The following is a 12,689-nucleotide window of genomic DNA, read 5'->3' as shown; positions in this document are numbered from 1 at the left end:
TCCTTGGTTATAATTCTTTATTTCACCATTCATTTTCCATTAGAAAATGGAAACCCTATTCTTTCTCTTCCACACGTTCTCTAAAATCAAGATTTGCATTTCCTTTTTTTGAGCACGTGCTTTTTAAAAATCTACCAATATCACTGTATTGTCCACCATATCTTATAATCTAAACTCATGAAGCTTCCATGCAGGTCTACAGAGATCCTACTTTCTTTTAGATAACTTTTAATTTATATTCTCTTTCCCTCTCTAGGGCTTATTGTATGGTCAAAGCTCCAGGTACCTGACAAATTTAAGATCTATATCCAGGCTGGAATCTAGCAGTCTCTTCAAAAATGAGTTCTTTGAGCTTCTCCTTAGGCAAGTCATCCAATTCCATGTCAAACTTGAATGGTGCTTCAGCGATGGGCTTTAAGAGAAAACAAAACATTTAGTAGACAACAGTTGTCATGGTTAGGAGTCTCTGAAACTTACACAAGACTGATATCTACTAAATAACTAGAGCTATGCTAAGTATTTATGTACTTGTGCCCCACATGTCTCAAAGTGCACTTCCTATGTGCACTTAATAAAGGAACAGGGAGCAACTGAATTCATTACGAATATCCATCTGAATTTATCCCAGAATAATTTTCAAATGTTTTAAGGCACTGAAAGTTAAGAATCACAAAAACTTATAGGGGTGAAGGTGATGGTATGTTTATAGAATCAAAACCCAAGATACTCAAATAGATGTATTTGATTAAAAACATTATAATATGTTTATATAAAGAAATATTATGGAGTGTTAAAAATGAAGTTACAGCCCTAGTCGGTTTCACTCAGTGGACAGAGCATCAGTTTGTGGGCTGAAAGATCCCAGGTTCAATTCCGGTCAAGGGTACATACTCAGGTTGTGGGCTTGATCCTCAGTAGGAGGCTTGTAAAAAGCAGCCGATCAAGATTCTCTTTCATCATTGATCTCTCTCTCTCTCTCTCCCTCTCCCTTCCTCTCTGGAATCAATTTAAAAAAAATATATATATATATATATATATATATATATATATATATATATAAATAAATAAAATGAAGCTGCAAGAAAGATTCTGTAGTAAACCCTTGATTTTGCAGACCTTGATATAACGATGAACTCTGGATTTAACGGACCAAGTTTCCGGTCTGTACGTCATATGTGAAAATGAATGTCCTGTTAATTTTAAAATGCTTTTAACCAATATTTGCTCATAATTAAATTAATAGGTTATTTTCTTATTAACTCAGTTATTTTTAACAAACTTTAGCCAAGAGGCCATATGTTGGGAAAAAAAACGCTGCAATAATCTCACCCACGTGAACATTACGTATCTATAACTATAGTTTACATATTTAAATGGGAGCGTCATGGGTCATAAACAATGCTCAGCGAGTGACTAGTATGTGATCACACTGCATCTCGAAGGGTAATTGGCTCTGTTGTTGAGTGGGGTGATTTTGCAGCAGTTGCGATGCCTGTCTGCCGATGTCCCAGTGTGCTAAGCCAGGCTCTAGCCGTGAATGCACACATTTACTAGACCTAGTCAGTATAAATTTAAAATGACTGTAATACACATAGAAAACTTTTCTGTGAAATGAAGCTTTTCATACATACTTAATTTTAATTACACAAATGTGTCTATATAAGTAAAAACAGGTAAACTATTTTGTCAATTTTTTAACATATGCATTCAGAAAACCTACTTTATTACGTAATGGACTTTCAGTTTTAACTGACGTGCCCTCTCCCAAATTAATTCTTTATCTTGAGGTTTTACCGTATCATGGGAAAATACCCATGTTTATGTTAAACAGAATAAACTCTATTTTGTTTTTAAAATTTAGATACAGAAATGTAAGCTGGGCAGGAAATACTCAAAAACTTTAATAATAATACTATAAAAAGACTACAAAGTGATCTTTCCTGCAAATTTTCTTTTAACTAGGCCTGGAGCAGCAGCTGCCAGGCTGGGAGCGGCCAGGCCTGGAGCAGCCGGGTCTGGTGCGGCCAGGCCCGGAGCAGTGGCTGCCAGGCTGGGAGTGGCCAGGCCTGGAGAAGCGGCTGCCAGGCTGGGAGCGGCCAGGCCCGGAGCAGCCGGGACTGGTGCGGCCAGGCCCGGAGCAGCGGCTGCCAGGCTGGGAGCGGCCAAGCCCGGAGCAGCTGGGCCTGGTGCGGCCAGGCCCGGAGCAGCGGCTGCCAGGCTGGGAGCGGCCAGGCTCGGAGCAGCAGCTGCCAGGCTGGGAGCGGCCAGGCCCGGAGCAGCCGGGTCTGGTGCGGCCAGGCCAGGAGCAGTGGCTGCCAGGCTGGGAGCAGCCAGGCCCGGAGCAGCGGCTGACAGGCTGGGAGCGGCCAGGCCCGGAGCGGCCGGGACCGGAGCAACCGGGCCCAGAGCAGCCGGGTCGGGTGCGGCCAGGCCTGTAGCAGCAACAGCCAAGTCCAGAGCAACTAGGTCGGGAGCGGTAGTGACCAGACCCGGAGCAGCTGGTTGTGGAACGAACCAGAGCAACAGAGGCCAGGCCCGTAGCAGCCAGGCCCGAAACAGCTCGCTCCTCGCCTGTCCCTGCCCACGGTTGCCTCTCAGACATGGCTGGAAACTTTTGCGGGAACTTGAGGGTCTGCTGAATCAAGTGATGAAGGCTTAGATCTGGATGTGTTGAGTTAGTATAGCGCTGGGGTGTTGATCTGTGAGTGCCTTGGGTGGGGCCTGGATGAGGCTGGTTGACCTATTTGAAAATGTCTTTTGTGTGAAGTGTATCCTTGGGCATGTGGAGGTATTATTGATATGAGAAAATGCTAAGTAACAGATTTACTATCTGAAAAGGGATTTACTATCGGGGAAAGGGAGGGAGGAAGAGACTGAACATAAACTGTGCACCTATGGATGAGGACAATGGGGGAGGGGGAGGGGGCAGAGGGTGGGGTGGGAACTTGGTGGAGGGGGGAAGAAATGAGGAACCTTTGTAATAATATGAACAATAAAGATTGATTTAAAAAAAATAAAAATAAAAAATAAATAAATAAATAAATAAATAAAAAAATTTTCTTTTAACTTCTTTAACTAGACAGCTATTTAAGTATAGATTAAAACTATCTATGTAAAAACCTCATACATTATCAATGACAAAAAAACAAAATTAGTCAATTAATATTATTTATATTTTGATTTTTAAGTACCTCTACTAACATTATGTTATAGGACTAATCTAATGATAATACCAGTTGTCAATCACTGGATGCCTATTCACATATTCCTCACACCAGATCTTATAGAAAGGAAAAATGGGCCCCAAAATCTACACTAAGCTTTGGCCTCTTGAAAGAGGGAAAAGAATTCGTGTCCATGAGAGAAGTAAACAAGTACCCTGTTTCCCCGAAAATAAGACAGTGTCTTATATCAAATTTTTCTCCCAAAGTTGCGCTAGGTCTTATTTTCAGGGGATGCCTTATCTTTCCATGCGCTAGGTCTTATTTTCGGGGAAACACGGGTAGCCAGCTCTCCCTGAAAGATGGCTGTGTGGGATCACACTGGGTGTCCTACCTACGCCATCCTAATCCTCCAATCCCCTCCTGGGTATGGTGACAACCAGCCTGTGATGCAGACTCAGGGCTTTGGAAATCCAGCTCACAGGGGTACCGAGGGCTCCGAAAGGCACACTCCCTCACCTAGTTCCCTGTTATTGAGCTGTAGGTATCTTTGCAAGATGTCTTGTTTCTGGAGGAGGTGATAAAGGTGGAAGGGGAAGCTGCTTAATAAATACTTCCTCTTGATTTCTTTTTTTTTTCCCTTTCATTTATCAGTTTTTAGCTGTGATAGCTTTTTCTCTCCTCTTCCATTTTCCCCTTCAATTTTAATACTCCCACCCCTTGGCTCTCCCTCTTTCAAAAACAGGAGTGTGAAGGCTTGCTTTCTACACATATGAGCCTCAACTAGAAAGATCCCATCATTGGTTCATATTGCATTTTTCTCTATCTTTGGTTGGATCTCCAGAATGCTCAGAGACCTGCCGCATTAACCTGTGGACTCAGCACAGTAGGCTCCTGTGTTCCCATCTTCAGGGAGTTATACCTTAGTTGAAGTCACCAAGCTATAGGGGAACTACTGTCCAGGCTGACCTTCCCACCCCCTTAATCTAATGGCAGCCATCCCCAAGCAGGCAGCCTCCTCTCTATCCTCAGGACAGGCACTTGGGTTCAGGTGTCTCTACCTGCCAGAGACCATGACAATGGTCTCCAATCTTGGACCCCTTCCTTATCTGTGCTCCCCTTTATCCAACTATGTCCCAGCCCCACCCTGCTAGAAGCTTTCTAAGATAAAAGGGCCTGAAGAGGATGGGGGAAGGGTTTCAAGCTGTGCTGACAGAATTAGGCCTCCAGGCAGAGGAGGTAGGCATAGTGGCAGGACCAGGTACAGCACCAAGCGTCTCTCAGAACAATCTACAAAGGCCATCTGGGCCCCTCCTGGCTGGGCCTGCTGCTGGCTCACATATATATATCTACCCCTGCAGAAGCAGCAAGGAGCACAGGTGCTTACCTCATCACTCGGGTCATAATACTGCTCCAGATACGGGTGGGCTAGTGCCTGTTCTACTTCAATCCTCTTGTGAGGGTTGAAGGTCAACATTTTGTCCAGTAAATCCAGAGCTACAAAGAGAAAGTTTTGCAGTGGTGAGAAACCATAGGAACAATCACAAATACTTTCCATTTCCTGTTTAAGTAAAGTGACTCACAAACAAACAAGCTAAGCATTGCTTTGGGAAGAAGAGTCGGCACACTGGTGTCTATGATGTCTCTGAGCTTCTTAAGACTATCACCATCTGACACTTGCAGACCCAGACTGAGAAAGGTGACGCTCAGCCAAAGGCTGAAAGTGGAAGACGACAATTCAAACCCAAGTCTGTCTGCCACACCTGGACTTTTCCTAAATCACTACTCTGCTTTGTAGATGTCAAAAGCAACAGTTTTACGTATGTACTTCTCTTAAGTCAACTCCAAAGTGATTTCTGCAATGGTCAATTTATCTTTCAACATACAGGAGAGACCTCCAAAGTAACAGAAGAAAACGGCCACTTGTCCTCCTATGTGGTTTCAGTCCCCTTCTTCCAGATCCTGGCCAAGGTTCATGTGTGAAGCAAAGGTGCCCCATCTGTTCTGCAGCTTGGCACCTTTCTCCAAGGCCCCAGACTAACAGCATCCTCTCAATCTGACCACAGTTAGCAGCTGAACATTTCTTTCATGATGAGAGGGTAACAGTAGGAAGCAAGTGTGGGATCAACAGGAACGAGATAGGAGAGAGGGGGTTAATGGACAGTTTATCCTAAGCACATATGTCAAACACAAGGCCCGCGGGCCAAATCCAGCCCGCCAGGCCTTGCAATGTGGCCCACACCTCGCTGTCATCACTGCACTCCGCTGTCAGTTTATGACATTGTCAGTTTATGACTGTTCAGTAAACCATTCGGCCCGCGATTTAGGCTGGATTTTAGATTTTGGCCCCTTCTCTGATTGAGTTCGACACCCCTATGGACTCCTCCACACCTAGTATCCAGGGAACATCTCAAATCATGAAGATAGCCAAAGGGCATGACAAACTCCAGCTGAGACAAGGGTTAAGGGAAGTGTGACAGAGATTTCCTGGATGTAGTATCAGAAGTAGATGTCAATGAGAAACAATAAATGTCAGAAAACACATTATTGAATCAAACGCACCACCCCTTGGTTACTGGACAATGCTTCTACCAACTGAGCGACACCAGCTAGGGGGTAGGAGACTTCTTTTAAAAATGTCTCTTATTTAACAACGCTCAAACCAGTGGTTTTCAATTTAAGTGGCAGGTCCTTTCTTAATCCTAAGAGGAGCCAAAAAGCTATCCAAGCCTCTCCTAAGTCCTAAAGAATATAGTGACACTTAACCAAACAAAAACCCACAGTGGCATCTACTTAATGAAGCAGTGATAATTTATTAGGTTATCAACCTCATCCACATGCCATTAAGCTCTAAGTGTAGAATGGTAGAGGAGAATAATTTTACTCATTCATTTAATCCTTGAGAGCAACAGGCCAATGCACCTTCTGAAGTGACTGCTTATGTGCTAGGAAGTCAAACTCCAGAGCAGGTGGAGGGCTGCAGAGGCACCTAATGCCTGAGGTCACCACAAGGGTGTGTGACTGTTACTGTGCGTGCATGCTTTGGGCATGCTCATCTAACGCCAACTAGTGACTCCCCTAGTTGCATGCCACCCATCTTGATCTTCAAGACAATTAAGAGAAAATAAATGTGGTAAACCACAAGCTGGGCGTAGTGAGAAATTCCACATGGCAAAGAATTTTTCTCATATCCCTAAGGGGTAATGTAAAAAAAATTTTTAAGCACATGTAATGAGTTTTTGCCTCTATCAATAATTGTTTGTTTTAAAAAATATATATATATTTTTATTGTTTTTTTACAGAGAGGAAGAGAGAGGGATAGAGTTAGAAACATTGATGAGAGAGAATCATCGATCAGCTGCCTCCTGCACACCCCCCACCGGGGATGTGCCTGCAACCAAGGTACATGCCCTTGACCGGAATCAAACAGGGACCTTTCATTCCGCAGACCGATGCTCTATCCACTGAGCCAAACCGGTTTCGGCTATCAATAGTTGTTTTAACACACACGAGTTTACCTTAGGATACCAGGGAACAATGACATTTTGTTCTACAGGTTAGGAGACTTGTCAGAGCAGAGGAGGCTCTTGTTAGGATTTGACTGAACAGTCTGGACAGCAGAGGAGGGGTCATTTCTGCAGCTGTGACAAGGGTCTCAGCCTACATCTGGCTTGGTTTCAGAGGAGGCTCTCTCAAGGGTCAGGACAGTGCAGCATGATGGTAAAGAACTGAGGCACCTCCTGCTCACCTCTGAGTTCCATGGAATAGCAGACAGATATATGTACACATGACACAACCCTTGCTGAGTAAGTTTTAGAGTCTTATCTGTAACACAGGTAATAAAATCTACCTTATCCACTCCCCCACCCTTCCAAAGAGCTCACAGACACTTCCCCAGGAGCTTTGCTGAGATTAGAAGTCATTTGTCCTTCTGCCCAATTAGACACCATCTGTGTCAGAAAAAGTCCAGGTCAGCCTAGCCACAGTCTCATTCTAGAGCAATATTTCTAAATAGTTGGGGGTGGAGTACGTTCCCACTTCAAGCCACCTGGTAGTTTAAACATTTCTAAAACAGATCTCTTAGTTCCTTCAAGTAAAAAAATTGTAGGCCCTTAATCTTCCAGGTAACAATTTCAAAGGAAGGTAACTTTTTATTTTGCTACTTGGAAAACAATTGGATCTCTAGCCTCCCTTTACTGCAAGTGGTATTTCTAGCATTAATCACAGCTACAGAAGGGGAAAAGGAGAGAACGGGAAGCAGCTGGCAGGTGCTGATCCCACAGTTGGAGTGCCCAGCCTCCCCCTCCCACACCACACAGCCATCCGCTGGCACCGTTCAGATGCATGAATCCCGCTGCCTGTGCGTGTTTCCTGGGACACAGGTCTTATTTCTCTAAGGGACTGAAGTTCCTCCAGGGCTGACCTTGATCTCTGCCTATCCCTGGTGCCCTCTCAGAACCCACACCTTCTCTTTAGTTTCAGTGGGTGCTTAGCAATACAACCCCACCCTTCTGGCCCATTAGGCTTCCCCCACCCCGCAGCCTAGACCCCATGGCTCTCTACCACATGGCTTTGGGTCCATCTCATCTACCCAGCAAAACTGATCCTGGATCAAGCCTGTCACTTCCATCCTCAACCAAGTTTCTTTTTTTTCTTTTTTAAATATCTTTTTACTGATTTCAGAGAGAAAGGGAGAGGGAGAGAGACATAGAAACACCAATGATGAGAGAGAACCATTGATTGACTGCCTCCTGCATGCCTCCCACTGGGGATCGAGCCCACAACCTGGGCACATGCCCTGACCAGGAATCAAACCAGAGACCTCTTGATTCCTGGTTTCCTTTATGTTTTTTTTTTTTTTTTTTTTTTTAGGAAGATAAGTCATTCTCCATGCAGAGATCAGAAAAAAAAATTGAATACTCTAAATACTTGTTAGTTTCTAATGGTATGATTTTTAGAAAAAAGTATTCAATCATTATTTTTTTGGATTTATTTTGATGTGTAATAATTTAAAATGATTTTCTTCCAAGTAACTATTAAACTAGCCCAGCACCATCTGTTGAATATTATTTCTTCCCCCTCAAGATTTGAGAGAATCTGAAGCTCGATCCCTTTGAAGAAAAATCTGTAATGCTTCTGGTTCAAGGATTCAACAATCAGAAATTTCTAACAAACATGTGAAAAAAATATTCATTCTCACTCTTAATTAAAGAAAAAACAAATTAAAATGCCACTTCTCCCCATTTGGTTGGCAGACCCAAAAGTTCAATACTCAGCCAGAAGAGCTGGAACAAAAGACATGTGACGAATTGCCAAATCGTCCTCCAGAGAGAATCAACCAATTTACACCCCACCAGCTGTCTCTGAGAACATCGTTTCCCCACAGCCTTGACCACACAGTGGGTTATCAAACTTATTGATGCTTATTACTGTGATGAGTGGGGAAAACTAAATTAATGACTTTTCTTTCTTTTCTTTTTGCCAGACTAGATTTTTTTAAATCCAAGTAAATGTTCTTTATAATATAAGAACACAAACACTGAAAGTAAAATCATGAGAATAAAGTATGACAAGCAAGTACTAACTAGAAGAAAGATGGTGTGTCCATAGTAATTCAAACTAAATAAATTGTGAAGCAAAGCATTAACTGGACAGAAAAGGGTTAATTACTACACAGTGATAGTTTCAAGTCCCAGGAAAGACACAAGACTTCTAATTGTGTATACATGTACATCTTTAACACCCAGGGCAACCACTAAAAGAATAAACATACAAGACAATTTTCAAATGAGTAAAGGGAAAAATGAAAGAATAAATGTATAAAAAAGGTACTTCCATCTAATGATGGATATGTCATAATACATTTGACCAAACCCATGGAGTGTACAACACCAAGAGTGAAACATAATGTAAACTATGGACTTTGCACACTGAAGATGTGTCAATGTAGGTTCATCAATTGTAACAAATGTACTGTCCCATTAGGGGATGTGGGTAATGGGGGAGGCTAGGCATGTGGGGGGCAAAGGAGAGAGGTATGTGGAAAATCTCTCTCTCCCTCAATTTTGCTGTGAACTTGAAACAACTCTACAAACGCCAGTGGTCTAGACATTTGCACAACCCTATTACTAATATAATACAGGTACTATTACTAATCCTATTTTATAAATGGGAAAACTGAGTCTCAGAGAGTTTAAGTAGTTGTCCAAAGTTAAGTTGCTGAGCTATGGATTGAACCCACAGGCTGCAAAGCTTGTTCTCTTAACACAAGATGCTGTACTGTTTACTCTAGCACTGACAACTTCTTATCACCACTTTATTCTATTTGTAGTCTTTCCCTGCTTCATTGTAGTAATCCAAAACCTGCATTTCAACATTAATTTTCTGAATTTTAGTGGTGTAAATTATTATCTGAACAGACCAATCTCAGAAGTTTATAACCTTAACATAAGGAAAATCAGCTTTAAAAAAAAGGCCTTACAAATATTCTTATATAAAACATGTCTATAGGAAAGAGCAAGAAAACAGAGGGAAGCCTGAGAGCAACAAATAGGCATTATCCAAAAATTATAAGCTAACTTTACAGGCTAGTGACCTCATGATTTAATAAATAAAACAAACACAAAAACAAGAAACTAAACCTAAGAAAAATAATCAACAAAATAATATTTACCTTTGGAATCAGCATTTGGGAACAGCCTGTTCCATGGCACCTTATTTTTGTGTGGGAGAGAGAGCAAATAGTTTCTAGCTTTTAGATTGATTATGCAGTTCAGGTCTTCCTGTGATGGGGATCCAAGAATACCTATTAGATAAAATAATTACCTGTTAATTATTGAGACCAAAGTAAACTGAGCACACACCATCAGCTGTAGGGCAGAATGGGCCTTGATAATTAATGTCTTCTTACACCACCTGCCATTGCTTACCTATCTTATTAACAAGTTTTTTTTTTACAAGGATCCTTATCATTTTGAATCAAGGACCATTAAAAACTCATGTCTGTCATAGATTAAAGAGCTGTTAAAATTCTTAATTTAATGAAATGACTCTGATATAAACTAATGAAATGAATAAATCTAGTCCCTAATGAGCTCTTACCCAGAATGTGGTTCAGCTGGTCAAGGTAATGCTTCCCTGGGAAGATGGGCCTGTTGGAGAGCATCTCTGCCAGAATGCAGCCTACAGACCAAATATCAATGGACTTGGTATAGCCCTGCAAGAGAAAGGGAGGAAAGACCGAAAATGTTATCTGGCTTTATAAGACTAAATGAGATCTTCCTACATGACAGGCACATGATTATTAGGAGTTTTAGCCTCTCCTTTGGCTCTGTAATTAAAAAATAAATTAAAAAAAAGATAGAGAAACTAATAATTTTGTTTTCTTAAAGGATGTTGAACAACCAAATCTATTTAATCTTATTGATCTTCAAAGTTGATTATGATATTATGAAATAAGAATTTCCAAAGTATACTTCATTCTTTTCAAATAATTCGAGAGGGAAAATTCGCATCCTTAGAAATTGAAGCTAGAAATAAGAAAAAGCAATCACCCTATTAGTTTAGAAGATTTGTAACCTATTAACTCATTTTGGAAACCTGGAAACTAACTCAAAAGAAGGGGCACTATTATACTTCCAGAATATTTTTACCCATTTTGCAAATCATTTTTTAAAAAGTCAAGCTGAAGCCCAGTCAGTGTGGCACTGTGGTTGAGCACTGACATGAACCAGGCGGTCAACGGTTCAATTACCAGTCAGAGCAAATGCCCAGGTTGTGGGCTCAATCCCCAATAGGGGGCATGCAGAAGACAGCCGATCAGTGATTCTCTCATCATTGATGTTTCTATCCCTCTCTCCCTCTCCTTTCCACTCTATGAAATCAATAAAAAATCCCACAACCCCCATGAATCTAATTCCACTGAAGCTCTCAATGCTTGCCACCTGTTTCATAAGCCTAACAAAGGTATACTTCCCTTTTTCTTGCTTTTATGTATTTATTCAATTATTATTATTTTTTTAAATATATTTTATTGATTTTTCATAGAGAGGAAGGGAGAGAGATAGAGAGGTAGAAACGTCGATGACAGAGAAACACCGACCAGCTGCCTCTTGCACACCCCCTATTGGGGATGTGCCCGCAACCCAGATACATACCCTTGACCGGAATCGAACCTGGCACCTTCCAGTCCGCAGACCGACGCTCTACCACTGAGCCAAACCAGTTTCGGCTCAATTATTTTTTTCTGACCAAGATTCAGACTTATAAGAGTTTGCCTGCGAATTGGATGCACTTTCACAGCCACTTGGAGATCAGAGGAACACATGTCATTTGGAAACAGGATTATCATATCATATAATTTTAAAGAATCCATAGCAGTTCTTATTCTTTCCACACCTATGTTTTCTCCAAATTATATTATGATCAACTAAATCTGATAACCTCTAACACCAACCCAGCCTACATCCAGCAGTGGCAGCAGCAGTTGTAAAAGCTGTCACAGCCCTAGCTGGTTTGGCTTAGTGGATAGAGCATCAGCCTGTGGACTGAAGGTCCTGGGGTCAATTTCAGTCAAGGGCACATACCTTGATTGCAGGCTCCTCCCCAGCATGGGCCCTGGTCGGGGCTCACACAGGAGGCAACCAATCAATTTGTTTCTCTCACATCAATGTTTCTCTCTGTCTTTCCTTCTCTCTTCCACTCTCCCTAAAAATCAATGGGAAAATATCCTCAGGTGAGGACTAACAACAACAAAAAGCTGCGACGGGTGAAACATCAGTAAAGCTAGGCAAGGACAAAGACCATTTATTTTAACAGTGATCAGAGAGGCACACTCTCCAACTCTGCAACATGTCAGCACTACTCCAGCTGAGGCCAAAATCCAGGGCCCAGAGTTCAAGGCTGAACAGAAGATTAGGATTAGGATAGCACCTTGGTTCTGCCCAAACAGGCCAAGACTGAACCCAGGTGGAGACAGGTGTATTGAGAGGGAGGCTTATTTTCTTTATATGCAAACTTGCTCCTTACCTTGGAATTCAACATAATTTCTGGAGCCCTGTACCAACGTGTGGCTACATATTCTGTCAGGAATCCTGTGTGATCATGGTCTGGATCTGCAACTCGGGCCAAGCCAAAATCACAGATCTAAGAGAGACAGAGAGAAAAAAAAATGGACACCTTAGAGATTCTTAACCAATTTAATATTAAAATATCATAAAATAGACAATAGCAATAATATCAGTAATAAGTAGTTACTACTATTACTATGTGGCAGGTACTTTGCTGGGAATCCTACATACACATTCTTATTTCATTCTCACAAGTATCTAGTTGATTGATATATGGCCATAAGAGTTTAAGGGGATCATAAGTTTTAACTTTGACTTGACTTCTTTTGAGACTTTCATGTTGTACCTGCTGTACCCTATTAGTTTCTTGTAGAGACTTTTCTACCAATACCTCTGAAATGAGTTGCAGGAAGCAACATGAGGTTTACTAGTAACATTTGGCATCATTTCCAACTTAGAG

General features: G+C 41.7%; 1 protein-coding gene across 1 annotated transcript in view; it reads right to left on the bottom strand.

The window, feature by feature from the left end:
• The window catches only part of MAPK1 (mitogen-activated protein kinase 1), a 57,423-nt gene that overhangs the window by 3,736 nt on the left and 40,998 nt on the right, over positions 1-12,689 (bottom strand). The window contains exons 4-8 of the mRNA XM_084867846.1: positions 12,189-12,305; positions 10,263-10,377; positions 9,835-9,966; positions 4,549-4,658; positions 287-412 (exon numbers count right to left, since the gene is read on the bottom strand). Coding sequence (XP_084723972.1) covers positions 296-412; positions 4,549-4,658; positions 9,835-9,966; positions 10,263-10,377; positions 12,189-12,305 — 591 coding nt within the window. The 3' untranslated portion in view covers positions 287-295. The remainder of the gene's footprint in view (positions 1-286; positions 413-4,548; positions 4,659-9,834; positions 9,967-10,262; positions 10,378-12,188; positions 12,306-12,689) is intronic.

The sequence above is a fragment of the Pipistrellus hanaki genome (assembly GCF_964339955.1).
Source record: "Pipistrellus hanaki genome assembly, chromosome: 19".
NCBI classification, from domain to species: domain Eukaryota; kingdom Metazoa; phylum Chordata; class Mammalia; order Chiroptera; family Vespertilionidae; genus Pipistrellus; species Pipistrellus hanaki.
Note: the sequence above shows the minus strand (reverse complement) of the source record. Positions and strands in the feature narration are given on the sequence as shown.